Source organism: Myotis daubentonii, chromosome 4 (assembly GCF_963259705.1).
Source record: "Myotis daubentonii chromosome 4, mMyoDau2.1, whole genome shotgun sequence".
Lineage (NCBI taxonomy): Eukaryota > Metazoa > Chordata > Mammalia > Chiroptera > Vespertilionidae > Myotis > Myotis daubentonii.
The window spans coordinates 92,067,456-92,081,750 of NC_081843.1; the positions used below are offsets into that span (position 1 = coordinate 92,067,456).

A 14,295-nucleotide genomic window follows, 5' to 3' on the forward strand; every position below is an offset into this window, starting at 1 on the left:
AATTAAAATAAGTGACTATATGACATGTTTTTTAAGCAACATTTTAACTGTTTTTGAAAAATTTTTTTGAGAGTCTAGCTATGAGATATGGCATTATACTTGGTGTTTTTAAAATGGTTGGGTTTGTAATGAAATCTTTGGGGCCTTTTTGTTTGCAGAGGCTTCACCACCCTAAAGGAATCATCCCAGGTCTCATTCTGGTTTCTCCTTCACTGGTATTTCCAGTGATATGCTCATACTTCCAGCCCTTATTTTCTTTGCTTCCACTTGGATCTTCCTTTTGCTCTCTGCATGGTCACCTTCCTTTGCTTCCTCGGTTAAGTCCTGTGCTCTGACTTCTGTCCCTCGGCTCTAGGGGCCTCGGTGCCTTATGCTAACCACCACCTCCCGTGGAAATGTCAACTCCACCATTTGCCTTTTTTCCCCCTATATGTGTGCTGCTCAGTGATATTGGCGAAAAGGTTTGGCAGCTGCAATAAATCTGTGATCTATAATTTCAGCTGTGTAGCTTTTCAGCATGTAAGCTTTCAGCCCAGGCTACATATCCACAGTTTCAAAAGTTTAGCCTTAGGCTCATGCGCTTCTCCTTATGCCTGCTGTCCTTCTGGGGCAGGAAGCCTTCCTCTCCAGGTCTTAGCACTTACCCTAGAGCCTGTCAGACCCTGGTCCAGCCACAGCTGCCTTTGCTATGGCCCCTCGCCCTCTTAACCCCATCCCACCCTGCCACTGCTGCTGCTGTCAGAGCCAGCCCCCAGCCCAGCCAGTGTAGTTCAGTGGTTGAGCGTCAGCCCGTTCACCAAGAGGTCACTGGTTCAATTCCTGGTCAGGGTACAGGCCTCGGTTGTGGGCTCGGTCCCCAGCAGGAGGTGGTGTTTCTATCGCTCTCTCCCTCTCACTTCCTCTCTCTAAAACCAATAAAAACATATTTGAAGAAAAAAAGCCAGCCTCCCAAAGACCAAATCCAGGGGACACGCTTGTTTTAGTCTCTTCCCGAAGGTGGTGCCTGGCCCTTCACCTTGTCTCTGCTGAGCTGCCCTTAACTTTCCTCTGCGCTCCGATGTGTCCCTTTGCGGCTTTTGTTTCTTGTCCATTTATTCTAGCTTAGATTGTCCTCAGGATTTTGTCCTTTCCTCGGTCCAGACATTCAGTCACAATGACATTTTGGTTTTAGAACAGTGTTGCTCATGTTTTCAGTGTTATCATTAATTTTTTTTTGTTTGTTAGGAAATGTATTCAAAAGCTTTCCCCCTTTGTACATCTGGTTTTGTTTTATTGAGGAGTCCTTTTTTTTTCCTCTCAAGTGAGTGTATCTTTGATTTTATAATGGCACCTTAGCAGTGAACTTATTATAAAATGGTGTTGCAGTGAGTTTGTTGAAAAGTCTTTTCTTTCAGTAACTGTCTGCCAGCTAGGCATTTTATGACCAAGCAAATCTCTAAGACAAAGTGGACAGTTTTAAAAGCATCTTAAAGAAAAATCTTACGTTAGATATTTACTTTGTGGGATTTTAACTCTCACAAAATGTTTTCCATAACTATTTAGGGATAAAATTTATGTTGTCACTAAAAGAGGTCTTTTGATTTATTTTTCAAATAAGATATACTTTTTCGGTAGACTTCCCTTTGAAAATATACTAGAGAAACTTGCAGATTTCAGTATGGAAATCCAATTGATCCAGCATCATTTATTGAAAAGACTGTTAAAGTGTTTTCTCTGCCCTCAATTGGGTTGACTTGGGGTGTGTGTGTGTGTGTGTGGGCACATATGTGTGACAAACAGTACAAATGTGTATACTGTAAAAATGAGCACCCCTCTAGACATGTAAAAATGAGTTGGTGCTATGAGTGGTTTGATTTGTATTTGTTTTAACCTGTGTAGGGAGAATTAATGCTTTTTTGTTTCAGTGAGCTAACAACATGTTATGCAACTTGCCTTTATACTCACCTACTTCAGATATCCTCCATGTAAATACATCGCCTCATTCTGTAAAACTTACATAGATTTCCACAGTATGAACTGACATTAATTTTTTTCGACAGTTCTTCTAGTGAAGAATATTTTGGAGATGGCTATTTTCTCCCCATTGCATAAATACTTCAGGAATTGTCTTTTGCATCTAGCCTTTTGCATTTAGGTCAATGTTTCTATAAGGTAGACTCCTAGAAGTGAAATGATTTGTTACAACAATATGCACATTTTAAATTAGGAAAGATACTGGCCAAGTTCTCGCTAAAAAGCACATAATTTGTAGTTGTCACCAACATTTTTAATAGTACCTATTTTCTGTACATCTGCCAACACTGAATAATACTCGTCTTCTATAGTTTGTCTAATAGGCAAAAGGTCATCTGATTGTTATCATTTGCATTTTACTTGCACTACTCTGAGAATGAGCAGCTTTCATATATTTCAGGTATTTCACGGTCCTCCCGTTCACTTTGCTTTTCATTTATTTCAGTTTATTATCTCTAATAGAAAGTTTTTTAGGCATCATATTTTTTCTTCAGTTTTCCAGTTTACCTGTTTTAAACACAGCTATCTCAGTTGCTTTCTGCAGGTTTGTTCAAAATTAAGCTTATAGTTTAAATCAGGGATTATTCAATGAAGGTCAGTTTTCCAGAGGTTAAACCATAGAACAACCAGTTGATTGAAATTAAAAAATTTTTTTCAAATTTTTGTGTTGTTGTTTTGTTTTTTTTCTATCCCTACCTCTACTTGTAGCAGTCAGACAGTTAAAATGAACTCCCCTAGAGCCTGTTTAAGGTTTTATTTGACTATAGCTGGGGCTAGGGCTTGTTGTAATTCAAGATAGGAAGGCTGCATGTACAGGAAAGCCTGTTCATTGCTTGTATCATTGTTGTAGTAAAACTTTGGAAATCCTGAATCAGTTTTGCAAACTGATTATCTAGCAGATTGATTGTTGGAAATTGCCCCACCCCGGAGAAGTAGTTCTCAGTTGTGGCTGACAGAGGCCAGCAGGTGGGAGTGTATCTCAATATTCCCAGGGAGACAAGCGTGGCTTGAAAAAAAACATCAAGAGAGAAACCAAGATGGCGGCATAGGTAAACACCGGAAATTGCTGCCTCGCACAACCACTTCAAAAATACAACTAAAAGACAAAACAGACACCATCCAGAACAACAGGAAGCTGGCTGAGTGGAAATTCTACAACTAGAAGGAAAGAGAAAAGCACACTGAGACTCAGAGGAGGTGCGGAAGTAAAGTGCAGAGGTATGGAGGTGCACATGGAAAGGGCTGGCAACTGAGGACGCGATTGTCTTTTTCAATAGGGAAGGAGTCTAAAGCTCCCGACTGCTCTGAACTCCAGTTCTGGGCGAGTCTCTGGGGACCCAGACTCATACGGGGAGAAACTGGACTGTCTGGCATCAGGTGTAACTCAAGGATGGCATTCTCTCAGAGGTACTTGCAGCGATTACCACAGGACACTGAGACCCGGGACCTCTTAGGGCAGGGCTGAGGAGCAGCCATAGCTCCGCCCTGTTGATTTCCTGAGACCCCAGCCCACCCAAGCTGTTTTTCCATATGAATGGCCTGGCTTTTTGCAATCTAAAATTACCTAACAAACTGCAGCTGAGTCAGAGAGACCCAGAACATCCAAAAGAAGGCCCAAGGCCCCACAGCAGCTTGCATTGCTTCACAGCTGGGCCTCATCTGGGCACCTCCAAACCCCAAACAAAGAAGAGGAAGCTGCAGATCTCTCCATAGCTCCTTCAGGGTAGTCTCAGGCAGAGGCTAAATTAGCACCTCCTTAGAGATCCAAGAGCCAGTGTACCCAGTGGTCAGAGTGGGACCATCCAGATTACAACTCCTCAGATCCATAAGGGACACACTCAGGGGGCAGACTCAGTGAGCACCAAAACCCCACTGAAGCAAGTCTTGCCCCAGAAGGGTGTCTCCAGCACAGAAGTTCTCCCACTGTAGACACAGCTGATTCTCACAGCCAACTGGCCTGGAGGTCAATTCCTCCCAGTGATACCTACAACAATCAAGGCTTAAATACAACAAGACTGTGCACAAAGCCCACAAAGGGGTGCACCAAGAGTGTCCACCTCAGGAAATTGGGGAGACTGAGCCACTGGGCCCTATAGGACACCTAGCACAGAAAACCACTCTATCAACACAGGGACGCAGCCAAAATGAGGAGACAGAAAAACAGGTCACAAATGAAATAAATGGAGGAAAGCAAACTACTGGATATAGAGTTAAAAACCATGGTTATAAGGTTACTCAAGAATCTTCTAGAAACCACTGATAAATTCAGTGAGACCCTCCATAAATCTAGTGAGACCCTCGAAGATATGAAAAAGGACCAACTAGAAATTAAGCATACACTGACTGAAATAAAGAATATTACACAGAGATCCAACAGCAGACTAGAGGATCACAAGTATCAAGTCAAAGATTTAAAATACGAAGAAGCAAAAAACACCCAACCAGAAAAACAAAAAGAAAAAATAATCCAAAAATATGAAGATAGTGTAAGGAGCCTCTGGGACAACTTCAAGTGTACCAACATTCGAATTATGGGGGTGTCAGAAGAAGAGAGAGAGCAAGATTTTGAAATCCTATTTGAAGAAATAATGACAGAAAACTTCCCCTAACTGGTTTAAGAAATAGACTTACAAGTTCAGGAAGTGCAGAGAACCCCAAACAAGAGGAATCCAAAGAGTACCACACCAAGACACATCATAATTAAAATGCCAAGAGCAAAAGACAAAGAGAGAATCTTAAAAGCAGCAAGAGAAAAACAGTCAGTTACCTACAAGGGAGTATCCATACGACTGTCTGCTGATTTCTCAACAGAAACTATGCAGGCCAGAAGGGAGTGGCAAGAAATATTCAAAGTGATGAATGCCAAGAACCTACAACCTAGATTACTTTACCCAGCTAAGCTATCATTCAGAATTGAAGGTCAGATAAAGAGCTTCACAGATAAGAAAAAGCTAAAGGAGTTCATCATCACCAAACCAGGATTATATGAAATGATGAAATGTATTAAGAAGAGGAAGAAGAAGAAAAAGGTAAAGACAAAAATTATGAACAACAAATACACATCTATCAACAAGTGAATCTAAAAATCAAGTGCATAAATAATCTGATGAACAGAATGAACTGGTGAATATAATAGAACCAAGGGCATAGAAAGGGAGTGGACTGACAATTCTCGGGGGGAAAGGGATGTGGGGGGAGCGGGAAGAGACTGGACAAAAATCGTATACCTATGGATGAGGACAGTGTGTATGGAGGGGGTAAGGGCAGAGGGTGGGGTGGGAACCAGGTGGAGGGGAGCTATGGGGGAAAAAAAGAGGAACAACTGTAATAATCTGAACAGTAAAGATTTAATTTAAAAAAAACCCATCAATTGAGATAATATAGTACTAGAGGCCTGGTGCACGAATTCGTGCACAGGCGGGGTCCGGCCGGCCCACCCCAATTGGGCTGGGCCAGCTGGGGAGGGTCCTTGGGCAGTTGGCTGGCTGGCCTGCCCCCAGTAGGGGTGGGAGGGGCCGATCGGGGATGGTGGAGGCCAGTGGAGGGGCTGCAAGCAGTTGGCCGGCTGGCCCCTCCCCCTGTCCCAACTCCCAATCGAACTCCTGATCGAGGGGACAATTTGCATATTAGCCTTTTATTATATGGGATAACTTTGTATTTGGAAAACATAGAGAATACCCGTTAATACAGATTTTTAGACAAGATTATTTAAAGGTATCTTAGCAGGAATACACAGGGGACATAGTAATGCAGCTGTATAGTTATTCCTAGTGTAGGGAAGGAGGAAGGCGTGTTTGTGTTTGTTAAAATTGAGTGTTAGACTGTTGAGAAGCACTTGTGTAACCAGCCATATTCTTAACACAAATTCCCTAACAAATTGCCCTCCCCCGCAAATAACGTTATAAATAATCAGACAACATAAATGGAGAGTATTGGGTCTCTAAGAAACAGTTATAAAGTCTGTCAGTTCATTAATGACTGTCCAGATTCATTCCCTGAAACACAAACTCCAGTTCTTTTCGAATAATGACCTGTTGTCACGGCTCCAGTCCCAGTGCTGGCACAGCGCCTGCTAACCTTAGCGTACCCACTCTCACTTCTCATTTGTATCGTGTCCTATTTATCTCAGCCAGGGAGATAAAAATGGCTTCTTAGCCCTCAGTGACACCGTTCCATAAATCCCCAACATAAACATGTAGCAAAGCAGACAAACCAAAAGAGCCAATTCATTAACATTAGTAAATTCATGGCAGTCTGTGAGCAAGTGGCCATGTTATTTATCTGCTTCAGAAAGTCACTTTTCAAATATTTATGAGGGTCTTTTTTGCTGGGCTGGGTATGAGAATACAGCCCTTGCACGGGCTCTGGCAGGATTCTCTTGTCTACCTTCTCTTGTATTTCCATAAGGACTGCACCTCACTGCCCCTGGAGCAGTGCCTCAGTCCCCCTCCTTAGGTTATCTGCTCTGGGTTTCTTCATTTTTTCACAGTGGTAAATCTCTGTCTTTTTAGGTTTTAGGTGCTGTTTTAAATATTTAGCAGATTTCAACATGGATTTACACTTTCACCTTCAGCATGACCGACTTTGCGCCTGATGTGTGTATTTTTTTTAAGAAAAGTATTTCTAGTTTCTATGCTGCTGTAAAACTCTCCTGCCTCGTTGGCAGGTGTGTGTGTGTGTGTGTGTGTGTGTGTGTGTTAATCCTCACCCAAGAATATTTTTCCATTGACTCTTAGAGACAGTGGAAGGGATGGGAAGAGACACAGAGAGAGAAACATGGATGAGATATGACACGGTGTGAATTGGTTACAACCATTTGTCTCCCACACGTACCCCGACCAGGGCCGGGGATCCAGCTTGCAATCGAAGTACATGCCCTTGATCAAAATGGAACTCACGACCTTTCAGTCTGTGGGCCGACACTATCCACTGAGCCAAACCGGCTAGGGCTTGTTGGCAGCTTTGCGCCCAGGCTAGGTAGAAGCATTCTGGTGAGCACGTGGTGACCTTTCTTTATCTTGTGAATATTCTCCTAAATTGGGAAATACCCTTGGTGTGTCAAATAAAAGTGACATAGAGACTATGTTTCCAGTGTCTAGAAGAGTGCCTATTTCATAGTAGGTGCTCAGTAACGATTTGTTGGATGAATGGACAAATATTTAGGTTAATGAATGAATGCAGGATGCCTATATATAGTAGCTCTGTAGCAGCAATGTCATCTAGTTTCAGAGTAGCATCTGGGGTTAAAAAACCTCATACACACCAGAGAGAAATCTTGATATTTATTTTCTTCTTTCTCAGATGTGTAGGCCTGTCCAAGCTTTAGCCCATAGCAAAGTGTATGAAAATCTTTTATCCTTTTGCATTTTCTGGTAGCCCCAGTTTTGGGTATCTCACTCCTCTAGCACAGATAGGACACTCCCATTTGTGCCCACCTATCCCCACCATCTTGGTTTCCTCATTCTCCATGAAGTGTTGGCCTCTTACTGCGGCTCCTAGAGTATTTTTTGACCTGGGGAGGGTACTCATTGTCCTCTAAATCCTCAGGGCTCTTGTCCTTTCTTTGGGTAGGCCTAAGTCAAGAAAAGGGGTATAAGGTAGTTACACATACTGGTCAAGGAGCTAAGTCCAAAGAGAAGCCAGAAACCTGAGCACTGGAAATTAATGCTCACATTAAATGAATCTTTGGTTCATCAAGTACCAGATTAATTGGCTTTTTCCAGAGTACTTCAATTATGTCCTTTGTTGTTTTACCTTCTGTACTTAGTAATATGTGCTCCATAAGCCTCAGAATACTTGCTATTTTTCCACGTACTAGCTCCATAATGATCTTCATGATATTAGTACAGGCTCTTTAGGACTATTCATCACCGCAGGTGTGGCACATTAGCACCAAAAAATTAGGCCATCACACAATAAGCTGAAAACATCCATAAATATCTCAAAAGCTTAGAATTTCCTTAAGATAATAACATCCCTGCTAAAGAGCTTTCATCTGTTACCTAGAAAGAATGATAAAATATTTAAGTTCTGTAGATTGTAAGCTGTGGTTCTTCATGCTCGATGGTTTTAAATTTATTTAGATAGACACCTTTTTCTATATTCACACCGTACAAATGGAGCCTTTTATCATTTAGAATGTTGCTCTTACCATTTTAGTAAATGAGATGGTTTATGAGCACTGTTTATCAATGAAACAAATGGCTTTCGGATTATTTGGCACCTGGTTAAACAATGTAAATTCTAAATTACCTTTTTATGAACGCTCTTTTGTCTCTGTTGTCTTGTTTTTCCTTACTTGGCTGATGACTGGCTGTGCATTGAGTAGCCTCATTCTCCCCTTTCTCTCTGCTCCCACCCCAGATGGAGGGAAGGAAGTGCTGTCCATGCACCAGATTCTCCTTTACTTGTTACGGTGCAGCAAAGCGCTGGTCCCGGAGGAGGAGATCGCCAACATGCTGCAGTGGGAAGAGCTCGAGTGGCAGAAATACGCGGAGGAGTGCAAGGGCATGATTGTCACCAACCCCGGCACGGTAGGCTCTGGTGCTCACACACTGAGACCCAGCCACCTTCCTTCCGGGTGGGAATGTTTCAGAAAAACAGTGACAACATTTTCAAAGCTTTATGTACTCATTCCCTCTCATCCTTGAATAATTTTTAACTATTGAGTAGAAACGAAAAATGTTATAATATAGGTGTGTTTGGTAGTAAGTTCATCTTATTGGTAAATTTATTCTGCTCCTTATGGAGACTTTTAAAGTTCTTAGGTATGTTCAGTTCTGATTTTTTATTTTTTTTAGGCATAAAAGTAATATATCTTCACTATAGAAAAATTAGGAAAATCAAAAAGCAGCCCAAAGAAGGCAATAAAAATTACCCATGATTCCATTCTACAGAGATGATAATATTCAGTTTTCTGGTCTCTAGGATATATTTCATATTGTTTTGAAACAAAATTGGCATCATTCTATTAAATAGTATTATTAAATATCTAGACCTCCTTATCCTCCAGAAACAACCACAAAATATCATTTTTTCATAGTCATAAATTTCTTAAGGAGTGTTAAAAAAAAAAAAGACCCCTAAGTTATAAAATTAACTCCTTATTGTTGGGTTCCCAGGTTGCTTCCAGACTTTTGCTAAAGCAAATAATGCTATATTGAATTTGTATATGTGTGTACATATATATATGTATATGTATGTGTCTTTGAATATTTATCCATTTAACTCCTTAGGAAGAAGTAGTCTGGCTGTATACACATTGTAAGTCTTTTGATACATAGGACAAATACCTTCCAGAAGGGTTGTAAAATGTGTGCTCTGACTAGGAAGACATGAGGGTACCCATTTCTTCATATTGGTTATACTGTTTAAAAATTAAAAATCTTTATTGTTAAAAGTATTATACTCTGTTAACAAACTAACTTTGTCAGTTGATAGGGAAAAATATTATTTAGTTCAGTTTTGTGTTTATTTTAGTTTCTAACAAAAATCGATATTTTAAATGTTTATTGGCCTTTTGATAATGGCCTATCAATATCCTTTGTCAAATTTTCTGTTGTGGTATTTGTCCTTTTTTATTGATCCTTTTATTGCTCTTTTGCCATAATTATTACAAATATTTCCCACTTCTTTTGTTTCTTATTATTTTGTTTTAAAATTAGCTTCTAATGTTAGTTGTTGAAATAAACATGTGAAATTTAAAAGAGAGAATTAAAAGATAACTAGATTTATCTTATAAAGAAAATGCTGTTTTATATATTACATCAATTAAAATTATGTTTTCTTCAAAATATGTTATTTCATAAAATAGTTATATCTTGGCATCTTATCAGAATAAGTTTTCCAGAAAGGGAGAATTACAATATTTCCATGTAAAGAAACAAAGTAATCTATTTAAACAAAGCTGTTGTTTTAAAAAGGCTGCCAAATTTGTTCAATAGTCATGATTCATAAAAATAAAAACTCTGGATCAACTTTCTGTAGCATGACAGCAACATCTGCACAAACGAAATGTGGTTATTTGCAAACCAAACACTCCAGCTAATGCCAGTTATTTTAAACAGATCTCGAAAATGAAAGTGTTTAATAAAAATGTTTTTCAACATAAAATTTACTTAACATTAAAAAGTCATACAGTTTTTACTGTTATATTGTTAAGCCACATAAATCATTGTTAAAGTAACTTGAAAAGAAATATACAAGTCATAGCACTATGAGAGTGTGATTGTGGATTTGATTTTTCTCCTTTAAACAGCTGCAGAAATTTACATTTCTTCTGTCGGGTTTATAGCTGGGTCAGAAGTTGGGTTCAGGTGATGGTGGTGGCAGACATGATCTTTTCATCTTGGCGGGTCCACTCCAAGTATCCCATGATTTACAGTGGACACTTTGGGAACACTTTCTCCCTGGAGCTTCCTTCCATGTCCTGGCTAACATTTCCTGATGTCCTACAATCAGTTGGAGAACTTTTGAAAATATAAGAATGCCATCATTGACCCTATATACTCCAGGCACTCCAGGATCTGTAGTTTAAAAAAAATCCCAGGGACTTCAGATTGTTACTGAGCTGATGGCATGGAGGACGTTTAGTCCATGACCAGGGTCGTCATTCAACTTACTGTTGAGGGACAACCATGTGAGCCAGATGCTAGTGAAGCAAATAGATGTGTATGACGCTTGTCCAGGTGCAGTCTCACAGCATATCCATGTAAAAGGAGTCTGTGATGAACCCTTGAATCAACGGGCCAGTCAGTAGAAAAGCCAGCCAGGAAAGCCCGTAGTTTTAGGTGAGATCACTTGGCGGGGCTGCCGGGATACTTGATAAACACCACAGGAAGGTCTTTAAGGAATTGAGAAATTGTATAAATTATTGGCATGTTTACATGCACATACTTGGCATGGTGTTTGGCCAGTTTGAAGATAATGAAGAAACCAGGATGAAAGGTTTATGTTGGAAAGTAGGTGGAAATAAGAAAAGGTAAATTTGGATGCCAGGCTTTGGGACATGTTGAAGTTAATTCTTTTTTAGTATTTACCTAAAAATATGTTTAAAGGAGGAACACATTCTGGAAACTCAGTATGATTCAAACATCTTCCATTATATTTTTTTGAGAATAGGGTTGTGTGTACATTTCATACTTGCTTTGAAAGATCACCCAATGGTAAGAATATTGGGGAATTTACTTAATTTTCAAGACATTATGGTCACATTAACTACTTTATTGTTGCAGAATTTAAAAGAATTAATCTCCCTCTTTGGGCACTTTGCTTCTGCCAGAGAATACTTTGGTCATTAGTGAGAATGTTTTTTTCTTCTGTTTCTACAAAGATGATAGGATAGCTATTGTAGAGTGTGGCCAAATTCTAAGACCGATTTCCTTCACCTCCCCACACGTATAAATTTAGAGATACTATAGATATTTTAAGTCAGTATCTCCTTGTGGATTCCATAGCATGGTGTTTAAAATCCTGGGAACACGAATAACTCACTAGCACCTTTCAATTGTGCAGTTTTCCTGGTGCTTTGATGCACAAAACATTGGAACCAATTCTTAGGCCTAAATAATATGTTGCAACATCTGTAATACTTTCAACAATAAAGATAAATTTAAAAAAATATGTTGCTACTGTTGATAAGCACTTACATAATTTTATACTTGGTTACCTGTGACCAACATCTTCTCTAGTTATTAATTTTGAGATCAGAGGCTAGCTTTTTAAGATACTAGTGAAATTTTGATTGTTAAATCACATTTAAATATTCCTTAAAAACCTAAGTGGAAGTTGTTTTTAAACTAATGTGGATGGATTTACACAAACCTATTCCCATTGTCCCCTACTTGGATTTGTCAGATGGCTGCCTGGGGCTACAGCTGTGGGTAGGATAACCGGCTTGTCCCAGTTGTTGGGGGCTGTCCCGCTTTTAGTGTTGAAACCCCTCAGCCCTGGACAGTTCAGACCAGCAACCAGACTCTAGTTGTTGGTCATTGCTGGGCGACAGGATGAAGCTCATTGGCCTCCGTGTGGGTCAGTTCTGTAGCCTTTGGTTTAAAGCAGCTGAGCCAAAGACTCCACAATCCCCTAGTAAGAGTTTAGTTTGTAATGATAGAGGCCTGCCAGAGAATTGGGCATAGGCAAGAGGGTTGCTAAAACATTCTCTCCATGATTTTACCTTCTTTTCACAAACTTAAGCTTTCAGGATGAAAGGTATTTTATAAATGGTTCCTCATATTTTAGTAACTCAAGAAGGAATTAGCTGTTCACTTTATTTTTATTAGACTTGCATAAAAAATATGAAGCTCTCTATTAAAATTAAAAATGGCCTACATGGACATAATAAGAGGAACTTAACCATTTGGCTTTTGTACTACCATACCTTCTAATTTAAAGATGTGGAATTAAAGGAATACAATAAGGTACAGAGAGAACTAATGGGGAAAATGTGTATAGAGGCATCTGTCTGTGCATTCTGAGTAGAAGTAAGCTATTCATTTGAAATGTGAACTTAAAACAGAATAAGCCAGCACATCTCTTCCTCGTGATGTGGAATACTTCCCCGGTGCCTTCGGAGAGGTTAAGGAAAAGTTATATCTGACTAGGTGTCCTTTTAAAAAGTTTAATTTTTAAAGGTTTCCATGTGGACTGCAAAAAAGGACAAGATCATTGTTCATTATGCCAAATGGCACGGACTCATTTACAGGGATGACATTATAGTTTTTATATAGTATAGCTGCTATGACTAAAGGGTTCAAGTGACATTTTCCCTTTGGGGATGAGGCTTTCCTAGAAAAAAAATTCTATTAATTTCTTTTCTACTTAGGTTAAAGTCAATACTTACAGACTTCTTATGGGAATAAATGGCTTTGATTTTTCTCTGTAGAAACCAAGCTCTGTCCGCATCGATCAACTGGATCGTGAACAGTTCAACCCCGATGTGATTACTTTTCCAATAATCGTTCACTTTGGGATACGCCCTGCACAGTTGAGTTATGCAGGAGACCCACAGTAAGATATTTCTCGGTGTTTGTCTTAGCCAATTTCACCTTCTACTCACAGCTTCATTAGCAGAGGAATACCTTTTAGCGGATGTTTTCCTTTTTAAAAATTAAGAACTAAAATGAGCCATGTTTCCAAATTTAGGTCACCAAATGAAACAAATTTTGGTAGCTTACAGGAAATTATTATTCAATCAATTATCCTTGGCAATCTTGGTCAACAAGAGTCCTGTATGTATTTAACCTTTAAAGAACTTTTCATTTATTCATCCTTATAATACTTATTGTTACTATTTTTTCAGTGCCCTCTAGAGGAAAATAGCATCATATTGGTCCCTAGCACTGCTGAATTCAAACAGATTCTATTTTTTTTTTTTGGAGCACCTTAATAAGAGCTCAAGACCCCATGCAAAGCTAAGGGTTATGTTAGAAGGAGAAGCTGTGGCTTCTGACTTTCAGAATTGATGTTATTTTCCACATTTGGGTTTTTCTAACTGGCATGTTAGTGTTTTTCTGGGAGAAGATGAACATGTGTGGGATTGGAAATATTACCATTATTTTCTTCAGGAATGTTTGAATTTCCTTCCTTGTTAAACAAACGAATAGTTTCCTGAGCTAAAAGTTTTTTTTAAAGGATTCATAATGAGAGAAAAGGGCATTTGGGCTTTTCAATTCATAAATACAATTCTGACTAATATCTTAGAAGAGGCTAAAGGGTTTTGTTCTTTTTTCCCCCCCTTTGGATAAAAGTATGAAGCAGTGAACCAGGCACTGTGTAAGTACTTCTTTCTTTCCTCCATTCTCTAAGAAACTGTTATCAAAAAGAGACCCAGCTGAGGCCGAGAAAGGAGCAGTTTCAATGACAGAACCAGCTTCAAGATGACAGAAAACCCTTTGAAAGTCCCTTCTTGTCAGAAAAATGTTAGTAGAATGTGATTAGGCTCTCGTGGACTCAGGTGGCAGGAGTGTGAATTGATAAAAAACTCCCCTTCATTCCCAGGGCACTTTAACAGCATCCTTCAGGCCCATCTAGGTTACCACATATTTGGCTACAAACATGCTTATTCTTGTCCTGGTATATACAGATGAGTGTACACCACTCATCTTTTCCCTCCCCACTGGAGAAATGGATACAGCTATGTAGCGAGGGTATTGGCACGGATGTGGCTTTCTTTCTAATACTCTCCAAATTTTACTTTTAGTCTAGGCCGTTCAGAGACTGACAGTATCCTTATTGAGGGGTCTTTCTCTTAGCAAACATCAAAAAGTACATGTTTAAATAAAA

The 14,295-nt window shown here is 39.4% G+C and overlaps 1 protein-coding gene across 8 annotated transcripts in view; it reads left to right on the forward strand.

Moving 5' to 3' along the window:
- Nucleotides 1-14,295, forward strand: part of DROSHA (drosha ribonuclease III) — a 107,938-nt gene that overhangs the window by 39,885 nt on the left and 53,758 nt on the right. For 7 of the 8 annotated variants that reach the window (XM_059694729.1, XM_059694732.1, XM_059694734.1 and 4 more), the window contains 2 exons: nucleotides 8,377-8,546; nucleotides 12,896-13,020. In XM_059694729.1, coding sequence (XP_059550712.1) covers nucleotides 8,377-8,546; nucleotides 12,896-13,020 — 295 coding nt within the window. The remainder of the gene's footprint in view (nucleotides 1-8,376; nucleotides 8,547-12,895; nucleotides 13,021-14,295) is intronic. The other variant, XM_059694730.1, reaches the window with a different exon arrangement.